The 21119-nt window shown below is 41.9% G+C and overlaps 1 protein-coding gene across 1 annotated transcript in view; it reads right to left on the reverse strand.

Annotated features, from left to right (window-relative positions):
- Positions 1 to 955: 955 nt before the first annotated feature.
- The window catches only part of ptchd4 (patched domain containing 4), a gene marked incomplete at both ends in the record, with an annotated part of 31742 nt that continues 11578 nt past the window's right edge, over positions 956 to 21119 (reverse strand). Inside the window, 1 exon segment of the mRNA XM_080047451.1 lies at positions 956 to 2625. Coding sequence (XP_079903577.1) covers positions 956 to 2625 — 1670 coding nt within the window.

Below are 21119 nucleotides of genomic sequence, written 5' to 3' on the forward strand. Positions count from 1 at the left end.
CATTGTCTTTACTTTTGGTTCACTCATCTGGTGCAAAAGCAGTTTCGGATTTGTTTAAGTCGTACTCAGACTTACTGCCTTTTCAAATACTGCTGCACGACAGTCACGTATCACTTCCTCGTCATATGCTGCAGCCCACTGCAGTTCCTTTTGCCATTGCCAAAGACCCTATGTGACCTCTGGAATAAATCAGAAATATTTGCCTCCTGCTAATCTAAACCTTGACAGTTCTATTCACACGATGCAATGTGCAAGATAATTCTTCATAATGGACACAGTGTATACCATCTGCCCAGGTCAGCTGTTCAGCTATTTTTAATGTTACAGAAAAGCATGCGGTGTGCTTTCTTTCCACAGTTTTCTCTCTTTCCACAGATTTTGGTTTTCGTTTCTTTTTGCTGTTATCAAGGTGTGAGGAGTACGGTGCATGTGCACAGTCGTCTCCTGTACAGTTTAATTTGCACACTTGTATGATCACCCTAACCACTTTCACCAACTTGTCTGAGTGTCCTTGGCTCAACAGACTGCTAATGCTCCTCACTCCCTTTGAGACGAGAGCTGCAGGAGATGGAACATGGAATTGCTAATATTTAGATTGACTAACATACTGTATGTTTAGAATTTAATTACAGTTTTAGCAAGCATAACTTCTCACAACTAACTTGTTTGTATATACCAAACAGTTGGGAAAGAGCTTTAGAACCATCAGCATGTTGCAGTTTGTGCAAATGAGATACACTGTCCAGACTGAAGGACTGAATGACTGACCAGTGGGGCTGCGCTCTACTCTGGCCAGCTTAGCTGCTATTGTTTGCGAGTGACAAGTGCCCACTCCTCAGGGGACATCTCGCACCGCCCGAACAGCAAGAGGCGCCTCGCTGTTGGAGATCACCTCCAATCCACCAATAGCTGATGGATACCCACTTCACTGCTCATTGCTAAAACTACAAACCACTCAGACATTTGTCACATGATCAGGATTCTCCCTGACTTCAATGCATTCTATCTCCCCCATTTCCCTCTCCCTTTCCCTCTCCCTCTCCCGCTCTTTACGCTTGGCCCGTTTCTTTTTCTTGTGTCTCTTTTTGGATGGTGGGAAGAAGGTGAGGAAGACGGGCAGGATGACGAAGCAGTGCAGCACAGTGCAGCCCGCGGTGAGGAGGGAGCACTTGAACAGTGTGTAGGTCAGGTTGGAAGGCACAAACACCAGGGGCATGATCCCGATCGCAAAGCACGATGCGTTCTGCAGGATGGCCGCCCCGTGCTCCTCCAGCGCCAACTTGATGCACTGCGTCCTAGTGTGCTCGGAGGCCAGCACAAAAGTGTACAGGTGGGGTACACAGTGATCCATGGCAAAGTTGAGGGTATAAATAAGGCACAGGATTGAGATGCTGTCCATGCCAACGTTCCAGAGGGTCATCAGACCCAACACTCCCAGCTCCACCGACGTCACGGTGAGGATGAGCCAGAAGTTCCCCAAGGGGTTGATGACCAGGAAGAATGTGAGGATGAGGATTGTGAGTACGCTGAAGCCTGAGGTCAGGATGGGCGAGATGACAGAGGAGCTGTAGCGGTCCATGAACACAAACGTGGGATTGAAGGCAATGAATTTGATGCTGTTGATCAGCATCAACGGACGGAGCTTTTCCAGAAGCTCCACCACCTCCTCGCGCTTCTTCTCCGTCGTCCGTGCAACTAAGTACATCCGCGAGGCGATAATGTCATACTCATCGGTCTCACGGTTCTTGGAGAATATGATGTCCTCTGTGAAGTGCTGGTACTCCGGGCTGCGCAGGAAGGAGCCCTTGAGGATGCTGATGAAGTCGCCCTTTGTTGACGCACTCACATTCACCACCCGCAGGTAGTGGAAAAAGTTGTCCATCCAGGAGATCTTGTTGAAACCGTGACTCAGAGTCTTCAGATGCTCCTGCACCGTGGAGTTCCAGTACTCGATGGGCTCGTAGATGTAAAACCCAATCACAGGACTGTAGTTACTAAAGTATTTCTGCTGGGTCATAGCATACGAGACACTCGGAGAGTTACTAGCCAACAGATTTACAACATTCGATCCATCACTGATTTGTAAACATCCCATGAATGAGAAAGAAGCGTATATGAGATACAGAATGACAACAAAGGGTTTGACGTAGGTGTTGGTAATCCATTCCGTGTAGTGCTCGCGCAGAAAGTGCTGGATGAAGTGATTCTGGTAGGGGACGCTGTCGTGGTGTGTGGACAAGTCATGGCCGTCACTCATCATGGTTTTAAACCACGTGGGCTGGCGGTCCAGGTATTCTACCGAGGGGATTTTACAACAGAAAACACTGTGGTAGCGGTTCTGCTCCAGCTGTCCAGCAAATACCAGGCAGGAGCCATAGAAAGAGAACACATAGAAGTAGTTGACCAGGATGGCAACGCACATGCTCTGGCAAAATATTTTCACAGACTCGATATTGGTGAAAGGGCTAGCTCCCATGCCAAAGGTGATGATGTAGAGTGAGCTGGTCATGGTGTAGCACACCATCACATCAGCAAAAGCGTCCGCCACACGCTCCTTGAAAGGAAGGTTTTCCCTTGTTCTCCTCCACCCTGCCAGCAGCTCGAACACCCCTTTAGTTCCATGGCCTGAAAGAAGAGAGAGAGAGAACTCAGTAAGAATTGTGTTTGCACTGATATGTGAGCACTGTGTACATAAAAAAAGAAATGGTCTCAAAAATCATTTAATTTGCATTCTTAGGAGGGAAAATTGGTCCCTGTCTCAGAAGGATTTCACAAGTTCACCATCTGCATCTGTCATTTATACAATTGCGGCGAAAATGCCCCCAAATAATATCATTTCACTGAATGTGTTAACGTTTCCTTTATTTGCAGGAAGCAATCCATGGAAGTTGTCCTTGCAAAGCAGGAAGTGGCATCTCTTCAGCAGCGTTACATCCACAACAGCACTTGTACCTATTACAGTGTATGCGACCCAAATGCATTGTATTCTGTGTTATACACTTGCAGATGATCGACTGCAAAGAATAAAAAAAGACAGAGAACAACATGTCTATGCCTAGCTGGACTAAGGAGGTATTAACATTCCCTTACCGGTCCTTCAACCAACCATCAGTTTTATGCTAACATTGGGCTGAGGCCTTAGAGTGCCCCATGACTAATAAACTTAACAATCTCCAGTTGGAATAAGTGTACTTTTCGATTCTGGGACAATTGAGTGATTTTGGCACCTGAACTTGATTTCAATACAGCTTGGATTTGAATGTTTGACTGGCTTCTTATTTATCATGATGACTACTGAGTATCATGGTTCACATAGTATTCAGAAGCTTTAAAAACACTCCAGAACTAACTGCATGCTAGGGCTTATATGTTTCCAAATGGTCTGGTGGTAATCAAAAAAAGGATAGGTTTTGATATATGATTCTGTGTTGATATAATTTAAAATTATTTTTCGTGTTATCAACCAGCTGGCATGACAATTCACCAGATTGTGTTCATAAAAGCAGTAAATATGTAAGGACATCTCTTCATTCTGAGACTCCATTAGTGGCTTCAAGGCTGACATAATTTTTAAGTCAAAAGTTTCATTATATAAACCCTTGAATACATATCTGGCAATGGGAATACACAAGGTACTGATTTGTTTGAGGTATTCTGTAACAGCACTGACAAGGCTGCAATAATTTTAGTATGCTAAAACAGATTAAAAAAAAATTAAAACATGAATTTGAACAGCCTTGGTTTGAATCCTTTAATAGAGACATGGGCTTTCTTTGTCTCGTGGTATCCGAGATAGAGTTGTGCACTGTCCTCTCTACCATGCATCCAAATCCGTCTGTAGCAGTTCTATTCATTCATGTGAGTCAAATCTGTGGGATTTTCACCAGTCAAAAATATAGACATGAATACACACATTCATAGTGCAAAATCACCCACACAGGAATATCCGCCCACCCAAACACTATGCATTTATTTGTTAGATGTCGGAGCTGCATTTTCTTTTTCAAAGGGAATGTGTTGACTTTCTGAACACCAGAATCAATTTATGTTCCTCCACCATGTTAATATTTCAGCTGAAGTGGACACTGAACCTGGCCTATAAATAGGTTTCTCTGCCAACATCACATTTTGAAATATTCCTTTCCAATTTATCAGGTAGACATTGAAGTGAGATTGATTGCTAACCTTGACAGCATTATAAATTTCCCCTTGTCTGACACAGGGGGAAAAAAGTTAATTAACGGTAAAGGATTAGTCCTATGTAATGGGTCGGCTAGATGGCTCTTCCTGCTTTTAGCTTTATTAAGCTGTGCTGCAAGTCAATTAGTTAGTGTCAGTTGGTTTAGGGAGTGTTCGAGGCAGAGGAAATCACGCCCAGGGTTTTCCCGATAGTACACCAGGGTATTCGGCATGCGTTTCCCTTCACCAGTTACCAAATAGAATTTTAAGTGGCACGTCATTTTCCAGACGTGATTGGAAAAGCTCTGGGATTCATTACAGTGATTGGATAATGGCATTAATAATGATGGATTTTGACAAAATTGTATCAGTTTAAAGCTTATTTACTAGCACTTGTGTAATTAAATCGTTATTTCTAGATACAGTTTATACATCTGCCTACTTTTTGATGCATCAGTAAAGTGGTAAATAATGTAAAGTCCTTTCTTGCTCTTTAGATAGAATATTTTAATGATAATTTAATATAAAAAATATTATTGTGAGGACTTCCATGATCATTGGGCTGCAACTGTTTGTTTTCAATATCAATTACAAATAATAAGTCCATTTTATTTTTTATTTTTATGTATTTAATGTTTTTTGGCATTGTATTTAGAGATGAAGGTAATGAACACAGTAATAGAGATGGCCAGAAATTCATCAGAGGTCCCTGGCTGAAAGCACACTAGAGATGTGGCCTGATGACACGTGCTACCAGGATGCCCTGAGGATGTTCATGATTAATGACTGAAGATAATGAAAACGTGTGCATCATATGTTCCCAAGGTCCTATATGATCGATGATATCACATCTAGAATAAGGATACACAGATTTGATATATACTGTATAAGTCTGAGATATTGGACTTGTTCAATCACACACTGTAATTCATTTGTTTCTCTTGTTTTATGTTAAAGGTCATTTGCAGTGTTTTTGCATGTTGAGCCATTACTTCAAAATCAGGTCAACTTTACATTACAGCCAACGATCTGGGAGAATGAGGTGTTTTATCATTTATTTTTCCACCCTCAAAATAACCACTTTTGCATTTGTTTTATCCCTGTTTGTATTCAAACTTTGCTAACGTATAAACACACACACACACACACACACACACACACACACACACACACACACACACACTCACACACTGACCTGAGGCCAGCAGCTGTCACGTCATTAACATTTCAAAGCATACAGCACGATCACAGTACACATGATTTGTAGTAAAAAGGATCAAATATTGAAAATCACTGGTAATAGACCAAGTCCTTCACAGACCTGATTTAAGAGGTATTGAGACTACAGTGATTTTGTTTAAGTATGCTTTCGTGTAAGAGCAGAACTCATTCTATAACTGACAAACGCATGGGAGATTTATTTTCTAGTCTTTTGTGTGAAACTACCATTGTCTTTGAAAGCTCCCAGCTCAAAAGTGAGAAGAATCCCAATTAGAAGGGTTGAGGGAGACTTGACAGAGTGCAAGCAATGATCAAGAACAGCAGCTCGCTCGCTGTATTCACACCCATGTCAAAGTGAGACAGCCGCTCTAGAGGCCAACATGTTTGAACTGCACAACGAAAACAACAAAGAAGACAGCACCTTGCATTGCTCTGTGTTTACTAAACTATACATAACAATGTTGCTGTGTCAAAAATATTTCCCCAAATATATCAGGACATTTTACATGACTTCATTCTAACAAAGAATAATGAATAGTAATATCCATTTTTTTTTTATTAAACATGACAAGTAGGAGTTCAAATGCTTTGTGAAGGGTTTATCCTTTGGCTGATAGCTTAATGTTTGCATTGCATGGTGGTGGTTGCACCTTTAACTCAAGTTGCAATGTAAGTATTTACTAAGTGAAAGTTAACTAGGTTGCACCACACATGTTAATAACACCCAGCAACTGCAGATGTTAGCAAAACTGTTAGCTAAATGACCAAGTTAAAGAAGTAAAAATTGTCTTGATAATATCCTGTTTATATAAAGTAATGAATTAGGAGTGGATTCAGTAATAGCTGGTGCAACCACATCGCTGTGTTCAAACTTCCATTCAGTAGACAGAGGAATAGAGGGAAAACAAAAAAAGCCTTGTCAATGTGAACAGTGTAGGAGGTTAAATCAATGAAAGAGTGAAAAAAAAGCAAGAGGGAGAGGGGCACATGGCCGGAAGCATGACTGCCGCTCAATGCTAATCAGCTTTGGAGGACACAGGCAATTCTGTCAATGTCTGGACGCTGATAGATGCTAAACTGAACGTTCACATTTTTACTTTGGCCTTTCCTGGGCGTAGCTAGGCAATATGAGTAGATGACGATGGGGGGAAGAGTAGGGGCGAGATAAGGCAGCAGCAGAGGCAGAGGGAAATTGCATTTTCTATTATTGCCGTTATAAAACTAAACCAGCGTCACCAGCCGCAATGTCCCCTAAACAACGGCACACGCACACTGTGAAAACCCTCTTAGAACTTTATAGGCACGACTATGAGTCTACAGGGAAGACCAGAATCTCATGATTTGCTTTTGCTCTTGTCATCTTCATCCACACAGGCACGACCCAGCTAATACACAGTCTAGAACGTACACATACACACGCACGCACACACACACACACACACACACACACACACACACACACACACACACACACACACACACACACACACACACACACACACACACACACACACACACACACACACACTGCTCTGGTCACTAAAGTACTGCATTCTTGTTTTATTTCAGGCAATTCACCAAGATCAGGTCATGATCTTCTCACTTGCAGACCGCGGGGGTGTCACACTAGCTTCATCACCACTAGGCTTGACAATTGCTGCACTCTTTATTTCAAGCCTCAGCAGGCACTTCCACTTGTGACCTCGGTATTTCTAAAAAAATCATTAAAATGCCCCAAGCTGTTTTTCTCTCAATATGGGAACATGATTCTGTTAATTGTCTGACCATAAATAATAGTTAACTCAACTGGTAGACACATTTGCTCATTTTTTAACCTACAACACAGAGGAACTATTGCACCGAGACAGCAGCTGAGAAGCTCCACATTACAGCTTCTGTACACCGTCTGCAAGCTGCTACTTCCCTGTTACCTTTACCTCTAATGGGGTACAGTCTGTGCTGTCTAGTCAGACACTACAGCAGTGTGTCAGGATGCCTGGATGGATGAAGTAGAGAGAGAGAGAGAGAGAGAGAGAGAGAGAGAGAGAGAGAGAGAGAGAGAGAGAGAGAGAGAGAGAGAGAGAGAGATGAGAAGCTGTAGCTCAGGACCAAATGATGAAGAGAGGCAAGAGGAGTTGTATCTCAAGCCTCTCCCTGATGCAGGTACAACCCAGAATGGATTGTGAGAGGCAGTTTGTCACCGATCCCTGCAGCAAATCTTCGGTCAAGAAGGTTGAGGAAAAAAAACAGTCTCACAGCCGGACCACAATGCTACTATAATGGAGGCCAGTGATGCATTTGACCTCCCTCCCTCCCTCCCCCTGGCCCGCACCAAAAAAGCCACAGAGTCATTAAACTAAATTACTGCTCTAGAACTTATTTGGCCCACGCCCGAAAACCCCCCAAAAACACATCCATCACGTGGCAAGAGAGCGTGTCAGTGGCCGCCCGCCTCCCGGGGATTCTTCAAATCAGAATGAGGGGTAACCAGGGTGACCTGTCACACAGGTGCAGATGACTGAGGAGCCAATATCACAGGGAGGAGGGTCCGCTGGCCGCACAAGTCTGAGCCAGACTCAATAAAAACAGATGAGGTGAGCGACATCGAGGTGGTGCCCAAAAAGCAATTTTCAAATCCAAATCAATATTTGGGTCATAACACCTCTCATGAACCCCATTTTCTTTTGTGACAAAGAGGGAAATTCCTATCTATTTAATGCACATTTAAGCAGTGCTACCTACAATCGTTGTTCTGGTTAATCGCTAGATGTTAGCCTATACGTTGTTTAAGCTAGAGGTGAGCTTGCATTGGAAATAATGACTGCTGGGGTCATTACCCAGAATGCAGGGCGGCATTCGCATAGCGTTCTCAGGCAAAGCATCAGACTGCAAATTAGAGAAAACTAACAAGTTCGGGGACTCGTTGCACTATGGCTTCAATTCCCATTTAGAGGCAATGGAAAACCTATTTCCACTTTCACGCTCCATTTTCATTGCGAGAAGACCAGAGTTCAAATCCTGTTACAGACCTGCAAGTAATGATTACCGGCTTTGTATTGCCTAAAAAAACCCAATTTATTTTTATTTTTATGAATGATCTGTGTTGAGCACTGTAACTGATTGAATATTTAATAAAAGTCACCTCCCTGCACGCAAAATGATGCAAACCACATGAAATGTAATTTTGCACCGAAGAATAAAACAAATCTACAGCAGGCCTACTGCTCTAGTTTTTCTGTATGTGGCAAAAAAAAGATTGGTCTTCTTGTACTGTATCTGTGTCATATGGGACACACTCACCCACATGCTCTCACGATCTGCCCCTAGAACAGTTCAGCAGCAACTGTTTTTTTTTATACGCGTAGGAGTCTGGCTGGATTTCAAACAGACTTTTCTGAAATAGCCCCTAGGTATCAAACGTCAAGTTTTTGCTCATTTGCATGTTCTATTCCAAAGGAAACAACATTGCTACTGCTTGTCTGCAGCAACGATATATAGAGTTCACATCTATGTTGTTTTATTTTTAGGCGAGTGAGCTGCCTTTGTTTGCGATTGCATGCATGTCTCAATTTAATTACTTTTGTGTGTGCCTGCAAATACATAACCCACAAAGCGATCACCATCAATCATATGACACTACACTAAAATAGAAGTGACGTCGCCGGATACATAGAGTGATAAACTTATTCACTCTATCACAAGCGCTCCCTTCTAAGAATTTTTAGTACGGAAAAGTATCGAAATTCCTATTGGTACCGGTATGGAAACCAAAATGTTGACAACACACTAGTGCTGAGCTGTTTGGGGTTTTTACGACCGAATTCTGAAAAAAAGAGATAGGAGAAGGGCTTTGGGATGCTTTAATTAAAAGATAATTAATTGGATTAAAAGTGTCTCTGACAACAGATGTCAAACCACACAGAGCGCAGGGAGCACTTATTGTCACACACAGCCATTCCAACCAATCAAATGACTTCCCAAGTGACTCATATTTCACAAAGCTGTCAAGTGAAACAAAAAAAAACACACAAATCTTTTCTACATGAGCCTGAAATAACATGAGAGAAAAACATGGCTGTCACTCTCTTCCCTTTGATGTGATGTGACTTCACAAGCAGCTGGTGACACGCAGCGCACAAAATACCACAGCAGAGCAGAAGACACAGCAACAGGAAGTACGCATGATGAGCCGTGAACCAAAGTTGGGTGCTGACCCATTAAATATGCAAGGCCCTCACTGCTCTTTGATGCTATATTTAGCGTCGTTAAGAGGGGTCCTTCCGAGACCCCGCTTCCTGCTGAATGTTCCATTAAAAATGAATAAGCTCCCAACACACCTGCTCATTGACTCTCATCGGTAAGTGGCTCTCGTCCAAGTCAATATGCACACACACACACACACACACACACACACACACACACACACACACACACACACACACACACACACACACACACACACACACACACACACACACACACACACACACACACACACACACACACACACACACACACACACACACACACACACACACACACACACACACTAAAAAGGCACAACTAATGAGAAGGTAAAATGCCTAGGGTTGTTTTACATTAACTACGGTTGTGTTCAGTCAAAAATGCATTGATAGTCAACCTGTATTTGGCCCTATCTTTAAGAAAAGTAAAAAATATCTCTTAAACGGATATTTAAATTGCGCTAAAAGTCGGTCATAGAAAAGTCAGCTTTTAAGAAATCATTCAAAATTGCAAATTAAGAAAGATATTGGAGTATGTTGACACACATATGAAACACAGCACGTGTTAAAGCTACTACGAGTAAGTCGAGTAAAGTTGGCGACACCTTTGAACAAAAGCGGTAGTATTATTACGACGCCAGCTGTCGTGAAGCTGTTTGCTTGCTCGTGCAGGGCTGCAAGATTCAAATAATCAGGAAGCAATATGGTGCGTGTCCGTGTGTGGACTCTTTTCGGCTCGGTGAGAGTGGTGGTGACACAGCATCTACTAATGCCAGTAAGTGCTAAACACACCTGATTGCAATGAGTTGATGCATTGTCACCTCTCACGGAGCTGAACGAGTCTTTAGTAGGCTACCGCTCATTCATTTAGGAGTAAACACTGCAGTCTAGGTTCACTCCGTGAAATTGTGTAGGCCTATACGTTGCTTGGCAACGCCCTCCCACCCGCCTATCACTCTCCCTTTTTTGCTTTTCTTCATTGCATTTTCTTTTTTTGCTTTGATGGTTCAGCCCCGTTATCAATTATGACGACAAATAACTGTCTCAAACAAGGCTCCCGCTCCCCTTCTAGGGTGACCAGATCGCATTTCCATTACTTTTCACACGTCCCGCAAATTGAGACGTTGTCCCGCATTGTTATTGAAAGTGAGCCCCCCTTTTTAAATGCGTGTTTTATAATCTGGTAGCCTATATATCCGATAGCTGTGTGGAGACAGCAGTCTGTGAGTGTGCGTCTCTCCGTTTGTCTCTGTGTGTGTGTATCGCACTGTCGGGGGGCTGCTGGGCTCATTGGGCTCTGTGAAGGTGCTGCCTGCTTCAGCATTTCCTTTCTGTTACTTCAAAATAAAAGCCAACTCACGTTTGTCAAGTGAAATGCTTATGTGAAGCCAGTGAAATGCTTTTAATGTGAAGCCGCAGCCTTAACTCTATTTGTTTAACAGTAGCTAACTTAACTGCTGCGCGCTGATCTAAAGATAGTGTTTTTTAATATAGAAAGCCGTGTCTCTGGCATTACCGGTGGTGACACGAGTTTATTTTGCTAAAGAAAACGGCACTTTGTCCCGCACAAACGTAGTCTTTGTCCCACATCTGGTGAATTGGGATCTGGTCTCCCTATCCCCTTCCCTCACCAGGAGCCATAGGCTTCTCAAATCGCGTTCCTGCGCCACACTGAAATCTGCGACCAATGCGGATATGTGACCATAGAGCATGCACGCGTGAACCGAAAATCGGACTGGGTGTACGACCAGATCAAATGCAGTAATAAAAACTATATAAAAACGTCTTTCTTTGCACTGATGGACTTGTTTGCTGTTAAAGGTAATTTATGATTATGAGAGGAAACATGAGGCTGTTTAAAAGATATTTAAAAGTTACTCGTTGCCGCTTTAAATGTTTTTAAAAATGACATAAAAAATCATCACAATTTGTAAGTCAACCAAATTTTTCTTTGCTTTGTTGTTAAGACAGTGCTAAAAATTGTATATCAAACTTGTGTCCCTTTCGACTTGAAAATTACACTCTTGTCAATTTGGCAATCAGGCATGATACAGGCCTGAAGCCATTAACTGTAGCAGTAGCTACAAATCCCCATTAGGCCTAGCCACCATCCCCCCCATCACACTCATCACTGAAGAATTATACAGCTGCCTGATTAATGTCAGGTAATATGTTACACTTGGAGGGATATGTGATACAAAACTCAGCCAGACACCTCTAATGTGTTGATCAGAATCCTGACACTTTTTACTGCATTCTAGTAAATCGGTAGATTACGGTTCAACCACATTTTATGCTATGCTCTGAAAAATTAAATACATTAGCATGAGCGGCATTTCCTCGGACATGCAATGACCTATAGGGAGATGAGGATGTGGGAGGAAATGTTGCATGCACGTATGTCCTCACTTTATTTCCATGCTGTGTGTGTGTGTGTGTGTGTGTGTGTGTGTGTGTGTGTGTGTGTGTGTGTGTGTGTGTGTGTGTGTGTGTGTGTGTGTGTGTGTGTGTGTGTGTGTGTGTGTGTGTGTGTGTGTGTGTGTGTGTGTGTGTGTGTGTGTGTGTGTGTGTGTGTGTGTGTGTGTGTGTGAGAGTGAGAGAGTGTGTGTGTGTGATAGGCATACTAAAATGCTCTCATTGCTTTTCCCGGTACCTAGCAGGCTGTTTATCATGATCCGACACGTGCATGGCTACCTTGAGTAATCCTGCGTGTGTATGTGTGTGTGTGTGTGTGTGTGTGTGTGTGTGTGTGTGTGTGTGTGTCAGTCAAACTACCTCGTGACCAGGGGACTCTGACAGTAATGTGAAGATCAATACTTTCTGACGTAAAACAAAGAGGATCTGCCACGGTACTAGAGAACATCTCTCCGCTTGACGTGTATAAATATAGGCCTACAAGCGGCAAGCGCGCACACACACAAACTCACACAAACACACACACACACACACACACAAACATGAACACACACCAAGGCTGTTACATGTGTACAGGGCCTTTTGTTCATTTCAGCCATCCAGTTCCTAACACTGCATGAAGGTGCACCAACACAGCACAACGGCTGTGTCGGCACCAGGAGGGAATACAAATGACTCTGCTGTGATGCAAGGGACCGACAAATGAGGCTGTAAAGCAGATTATCTGGTGTGTCTCCACTTTGCTTGTCTAGCTGCTGCAGACATTGCACTGCGTCAGATGGCAGACAGGAAATACAATAAGGAGTCATTTTGATGACGTACTCGTGGATGGGTTCACATAATAACAAGAATGCTCAATTGCTGCAGATAAGGCTTGGACAGTCGTATTTTGGGGAACTTGCAGGTTAATGTCAAAGGTAAATAATCCTCAAAGGTAAAGTCATAGTTCCCGGATTACCTTTTTAAAAAAACATGATTTTTTTAAAAATGTTTTTCAATATTTTCAATTATAATTTTTTCTTATTAATTATGCGTGGTCGCATTATGCGTGGTCGCTTTCTGCATGTCATTCCCCTGTCTGCCCCATTTTATCTATGTCTATCCGCACTATCAATGAAGATTAGAAAAAGGTACGTGGACTCTCATAATTGTTTCTGAATAATTCTCAATTCTCAACCACAACCAAAATAGACCTTAAGTAATCACCCTTAACAAAGTAATCCCGGTCTGTTTTCGTGTTCACGCTGCCCTTTACAAACCAAACCCATTTCAAGTTCCCTCTTGGTGACGCAAGCTGACATACAGTGCAAAGCAGTTAACTTAGAAAGAGCATGATTGGTCGAGAATGCAACACCGCTCTGTGCTCGGTTAGATTCCTGTGAGAAACTGCCTGGTGAGATATATGGCCAAGGACACGGGCACTAAACAATACTGTTCCAAGTCCTCTTCACTCTCTTATTGATCCGGAAAAATCCCTGCGAATCCCTGCAGTACCAATAGCTCGTATCACCTTGGGAACGTGACACGACACGCGATGCAGTCACAAGCCCATGGTATTATTCTTGTCTGCTTTGATAGAACTGGGGCTTTTCCTCACTGTCACTGCAATCAGTTGTACTGTAGTAGGGCTACTACCTGCACGAAAAAAACACAGAGGCTCCTCGTGCTATAAATACAGCAATGTACACATTTCACAGCCTTGATTTATAGATGCTGCAGGACATGCTACTGAATACTGAACATTGATTTCATGAATGTGAACTGCGAAGGGAAGAAAGGAGCGGAGAAGCTACGTAAAAATCAGTACGTGATACAGGGTAAGGGATCAGGAATTAATCTAGTTCCCCTGATTTAAATAAAAAATATTGCCCAGTTGCCAGTGATGATCAAGCATTCTAGTGGAAAGATTGGGAATACTATGTGGTATACATGATATGGGTTGCTCTTCCAGAGAAGATTGCTATGTCAATTTGGGACCATATTGTCATGGAGCTATAATTATTAATGTGAAGAAGTGGTTTATGATTCCGCCGTGCACTCCTTAATAAAGACCCTGAAGCTGTCATAGCGGCCACATCATCCCCAGAGCCACTCCCGGTAATAACACATGGATCGATCAATCAGTCATCCAGCACTGCTCATTGGAACAGGCAGGCAGTCCCACAAGGCTTTTGGCCGTCAGCAAAGATGGCCAGCACGCACGTGTATGGCTGCCAGTGTTGACTGTCATTTATCTTGCCTTGGCTGGATAAAAAAAATAAACATCAGCCTGTAAAAACATCAAAGTCCATAAAGAAAGAAAATCCAAAAAGCTTGTAAAATCATTCTACCACAATACATACGGTTAGAATAGCAGATCACAACGACTCAACTGCAATACTGTTTGTCTATTATGGCAACCTGGTACATAATTCCCATGGTAACCGGCATTCTGTAGATTTTATAACCCCCTTGTCAAAGCAAAGGTGCATATAATAAATGAATGATGTGAGTAAGCAGCATGCACAATACCAGTGCCCTGGAACTGGCTCTACGACTCTAAATGGATTGCAGCCATCATTAATGTTATTCATTCTACCTTTTGCATTTACTGCCCTCGACAGCAGCCTCTAAAATGTTACATTTGAAACACGGCGCAGCAACATGGCAACCGGAGAGCCTAGTGGTGGCCAAGCACATATTTGTTCTGCTTTTGTACATTTACAACTTACATGGAGATGTCTTTGTCCCCCGAGAGTAGATTTTTGTTTTCCAGTCCTTGTCTCATCATTGACTTTGTGTACAATTACCTTCAACATTCTCTCTGCGTTCAGCCTGAATGCTCCTTCAGTCTTGACGAATGTGTCCCTTCGATCGTGAATGAATACCCACGCTCGGGTCACTATCATCTTTTGTGGGGATACGACTTCCCCGTGTAGTTCTATTGTACATGAAATAAATCAATACTGCTGTGAGCACACAAGGGATTTCTGTATCAAACTAAGAAAGTTTGACTCTTTACCTTTTTAATAGGACAAATACAGTGCACCGTTTATTTAAGGCAACCATTTGAAACAATGGAGGCTCTCAGTGAGTCATATGAGGCTGAAGAGAAGAGAATTGTATTACGGCTCAGCCCCATGGGGCAGCATCATGCCCCAGTGGGATGTACAGCTGCTGGTGGTGTTGTGTGCAAATAAAATACAGTTTGGGAAGATTAATTTACTGAGATGATCTAGGCTTAAGGCAAGACACTACATGTGAAAAGGGTACAATGTTTAACTTATAGATTCATGAAACAGTTGATTACTTCCATTAAAAATATATTTAAAAAAATGTTCAGAGCTTTGGCAATATCAAATTAATTATGCGTTAATTTGCTTCTCTTTAAAAAACAGAAATATAGATGTTGTATAAACCATATTAGTGTTCAGTTTTTACGGAACATATTTTGGATACGGTATTTTCTTACTCATTTACTAATGTTTAGAAAATGGCCATTAGAGTTGGGTGTAGGGGTGGGAAAAAATAATCGATTCTCCGATGCATTGCGAATCTCTCTCGAACGATTCTGAATCTTCAGGTAAATTAATAATCGGACTTAATTTTTTTTTACATTTAAAAAAAAATAAAAATCGATTCGCCACTGCACATGCACACCACACATGTGCGATTTTTTTTTAACAAAAGTGGCGACAAAAGGGCTTAGAGCAGCAAACCCATATGACCAGCACTGGCTTTATTTCTATTTACGTTTTTGTATGAGAGCTGAAATCAAAGCCATACTTTTTGCACAATATGTTCAAATAACATAGAAAATAATAAAATAGAAATCCTATAGAAACATGATTTACAAGATTAGAAAGAAAATAAAACTGAATCGGTTTAGTTTTTACATACTTCCATATTGTGTTGAAATGCAAGTTGCATTGATTATTGCACTGTTCCTAGAAAGTCATATTTGTGACAAGAAAAGCTTTTTCTCTAATACAATATTAGAGAAGGTAATTTATCTGTTGATTGTCTTTCATGATCATCACAAAAGTATGAAGGGATTAGAAAACTCTGAGTAGCAAACTCAGATGTGTATATAAATATATTTTAGAAAATCACACATGGGCATGTACATAAAAAATATTTTGCATTGAGATGCATTGAGAATCGATTTTGAATCGAATCGTTGACCTCTGAATCGGAATCAAATCGAATCGTGAGGTGCCAAGCGATTCCCACCCCTAGTTGGGTGTATAGGATAAATATACATATACAAACGGACAAGAGTTAGTAATATAAACTCCTAAACGCAGATTATGGACCTTTAATAAATTCCATGTTATGGAAGTAAGAAGAATCGCAAAATTGGCCAGCTCTTGGGAAAAAAGTACAATGATTTTGCCTGCCATGTTTAGCTTTCAGGGAGCCGTCACTTCCTCTCCTTCTCTAATGTCACAGCATGTACAGTATATTTCATGTGTCCTGCTCTCACACCACCAGCGACCATCACATGTCCAGAGAGAGAAGGGACTTGGAGTGATGAAATCAAATCAGCAGCAATTGGCCGGCTAGATAGGCCTAGGGGGACACAAACAGGGGAAGAAGCTGTTCCATGCTAAACAGAGGTCAACCCACGTGGGGGTAAAACCTGCCCCCATGCAGAGCTCCTTCAACTGCATGATCTAAAGGCCAGATTTGGCACTAGCTAGATTGTTCAGAGAGAATAATGGATAAGCTTTACTACGATGATAGAGGAGTCTTTTGATGAAGCGGATGAAGGGTAACGATGAAAGCTGTGCGTTTAACAAGCTGCTTTCTGCTTTAGAAACTTCTCTCTAGTAACACTTGGATGCTATTAAACAGTTGCAGTGTTGCAAAAATGCTTCAGTTCTCACGGCTGTGTTCCAAACAATCAGTATTTTTTTTGGGGTACCAACAAAGATTTGTCAAAATGGCACATATAGAGCGAATAGACTGCAAGACTTTCTGTACAGTTTTGGTTACTGTCTGCTAACAAAAAGTTACCAGTTAGCATTATGCTTTCGGTAAGCACTTGGCATGTAGGCCAGAGTTTAATTTCCGTCTCATCACACTGAAGAGTTTATTGGTATTATGTGCCTTTACCTAGACACCAGTTGCTTGGTGAGCTTTCCCTCAGGAGTGGCTTTCATCCGGCAGCTTTCCCCCACACGGGCCTAATAGTCGGAGAGTTCTTGCTTTTTGACATCGGTGTGCTGCTGGGAACTTTAATAGCTAATGCGTTCTGTTCCAGATCTGTGTTGGACGCCTGTAGAGAGTTAATGGGGCTTTTAAGCTTTGTTCTCATGCTGTCGTACTGTATGGCGCCATGTATAGAGAACCGGTGCTTTTCAAAAATGTGTCAACCGAAACAATCAAAGTATATTTTTCTCTAAAGAATATTACTATTATGGATTAAAAATAACAGCGCACACTATGATTTTAAATTACAAAATGTAGAAATACGTGACCAACTGTTAATACGTTTTACATACGGACTAATAGTCAATTAGAAGCCCCTGTGTTGCTTTGTGTAGCAGCAGCAACATAAGAGCCGAAGATTTTGAACAACCACCCACATTAGCTGGCCTGCTAAAGTCTCTTTTTATCTAACTTACACACATATAGCTTGCTAAAGGAGTGACCAAACAAAGATTAATGGGGTAAAACATGCACTGCTAATGCTCAGTTTGCCAGCTAGATAGCTAATTAGCCGCACAGCCCATTAAACTGCATAAAAAAATGTCCTTGAAATTCGGAACCCACTGCTGACACTCTGCTTCTTTATCACTCTCTGCCCCACGGCTTGTAAGCAACTGTTAGCAGCAGGTTTTTCTCTTTTTTTTTGGCATTATCTCTCTGCTTCCCTGCCAGTGCTGTCAATCAAACACTGACACAAAAGATCATATTTCACATATCCCTCAAAATGACATTGTTTTGCAGAAAAGCAGGACTAATTGTGATTGGAGTTGAACCTTGATATCACAGCCATTAGTGTACAAAAACATATTCAGACTAGGGCACCTGCCAATGGTGGCATACAGACAAAAACTGTGCCAATTACCAATGCACAACGACAACCCCAAGTCCTTTCCAAGAATCACTTTCCTTCAGTGGAATCATTAGAAATATTCCATGACGACATACTGTTTCTACACATATGAGCTGTAATTAGTGCACTGCAATCCCAAGAGCTACCGTAGATGACACAGAGGAAATTAAGGGAACAAAAACCAACTAAGACGCAATGGGACAATATTCGGATACGATAATTAGGTCTATGGTGTATATCACCAGGACCCAGAAGTGTGATTTAACTGCTACAGCAAACGTGTTGGTTATTGTGCGCTTAACAGGAGTGTAGCTGTAAATTAATGTGAAACAGTCTTCTGATGGACTGGGACGAAAGCCTTTCAGCTCCTTTCAGAAATATACACCTAACTACGGGTGCTACTACACGATCGTTAAAAGGGTACTCCCTAGGCATGATGTCACCACACCAAGGAAACCACTGCAATTACGTCACCTTCCCGTGCTGGCGTCCACGAAGAGCAAACACTTAACACAAGGGACTCTACCTTACAGTTACAAACACTGCTTCTACAGAGAAAAGCTCACAACTTAATTCTTAGTTTTGACGAGCCCCTAATCTGTTATGGCCACATACAATATAGAAGAAAAAATTAGTTTAGCAAAAAGGAAAATGTTCAGCTAAATTGACTCATTGTAAGAAAAGGTGAATGTTAAAGAAAGGTCCAATTTAACACAGGCAGTACTAATCCAAACGTACAAGAACTGAACAAACAACAAGAAAAATCCAGTGTTAATACACAGCATAGATTCTGTAAAAGGGCTTGTTTCTAGTTATGGTGGGCACCTTTGTATACATACCAGTTTACATAGCCTGGGTTGTGTATTAACACTAGATATTTTTTTTCAGATATTCACAGATTTTGACATGTATTGAATTTGACAACAAGCATTCTCCAGAACCACTGGCTCCACCTTTAAACCCATAGTTTACATTCAGCAATAACTTCAACCTACAAGCTGGCGCTGCCCTTTAAAATTAAAAACTTAGCCAAGCTTTAAATAGTGATGACGTAAACACAGCTAAATGATGTCTCAACAGGAGGCGCCAGGCTGCCGTTCCAGATAGGGGAATCAGTTTCCATTTGTCCCTGATGTGGCGTTGATATACTGATAGGGGTGTGTCTCAGGCAGGACCTCCCGAGAGGAGGGTGGACATCTGCTGCCTCCGAGGTCCTGTCACATGAAATTACTGACTTAATCAAGTCCTCTCCATCTCCTTCACCCTTTCCCCACCTCCTCCTACTCTGTGTGACTTTCTCCTTTACTTCTCCCATTGTGAATCTGTTCCCCCTCCTTTCCTACACCCATCACATGGGATTTTACTCACTCGCTCTTTTCTCCTTGACTTACTTTCCTTTCTAGCCTCTCTCTCTCTCTCTCTCTCTCTCGCTCTCACTCCCCCATCACACCTCCCCCAGCCTCTAGGTCACAAGGAGTGGATCCATCCTCCTGTTCTTGGGCCTTACTTAAACTTCAGTTATGTCGGTGGGCCGCCAGCTGTAAGCAAAGCCCCATGGGATCCAGTGACCTTACGAACGCACAGGAAGGAAATGCAAGATACTGGAGTGTGAATGGATAGAGAAGTATAAAGAAGCAAAGAGAGAAAGAGTAAAGGACGTTGGAATAGGACAGAGGAAGAGAAAGACAGAAGACGGGATATTTGAAGTGTACAGCATGACATGTCTGTTAAGTCAAATATTTAAATGAATATAAATTAAAAATGTATCACAAAAATGATCGGTGCTTTCAATACCAAATCTCAAGTCACAATATAGATTTTAGTTTCCAAATTTAAATCACTATATTCATTCCTATTTTTATTTTATTTTAGATATCCTTCCTGTAAAGCGATCAGTGAGGTTTGAACATCCCCATCCCACACTGCACAGTCAAATGTTTTGCTTACTTCTGTCTAAACTGCCCCATGCATAACATTCATTGACATTATGTCTTTGCAAACAAGCAGTTTCTGAAAACAATACGTAAAATAAAATAAAATGTGTTGGTAAAAATGTAGCTCCAAGGCCCACACAAACACTCACACATGACACGTTCCCTATTCTGCAACAACAACAATGAACTGTCAGCATCCCCTCTGGAAAATGCCCACAACAATTCTTATAATCCCTCTCCCAATAAACCCAAGGTGAGTGTCAACCTCTGATAAGCCCTTTACCAACCACTACACACACACACACACACACACACACACATCAGGGATGGAAATTAACACCCGCCACACGCCAAATGCGGGTAGATTTTCGTGCTGGCGTGTAAATTGTGTCACTTCACCCGCCACTGTGTCGGGTAATACTTTCCAGTCAGGTCCGATCTAATTTGCATATTTAATACATTCGTCATGAACATGATGACAGGGCGCTACACAGTTCAACAGTTTCTTTTTGCCTTTCTAGTCGAACTGAACTACGGCGCGATCCGCTCCGCTAGGAAATACTATCTGCGAGTTAACGTGTGGAGGCATAAGTCGACAAATCAATCGACTTACTTTGCCCCCTTTTTTTCTTCCCACAGCAGAGGTTGAGGTGCTGAAAATAAAGTGAAAACTGCGCTTTTCCTTTAAGCAGCAGAGCTGCCGCCGTTGTTACAGTATTTGCATCAAAGCCCTAATGGTAATACAAATGAGATGCTTTATTTAAACGCTGTCCGTGCTTAGAGGTGATTTTAATTGTGTCGGCTGAAACAGAAACTAACGGAGGGATTCGGCTCACATACAGTCCCTTGAGTCGCGCAGTCAGTTTACCGACATGGCTTTGTATTTAAAGGCCTACTTCACCGGTTTGAATATGAAGGTGTATTGAATTCTGAGATCCTATGTAGTATAAATGTGCGAAAAAAATTGAAATCGGTTCATCCTAGCCTGAGAAAAGGCAGAAAGAGTGTTTTTTTTAACCCTATATTTCTCTTTCTCGTGACATCACAGAAAGAGAAATATAGGGTTAAAAAAAAACTTACTTT

Source organism: Ammodytes marinus, assembly GCF_949987685.1.
Source record: "Ammodytes marinus genome assembly, chromosome: 19".
NCBI classification, from domain to species: domain Eukaryota; kingdom Metazoa; phylum Chordata; class Actinopteri; order Uranoscopiformes; family Ammodytidae; genus Ammodytes; species Ammodytes marinus.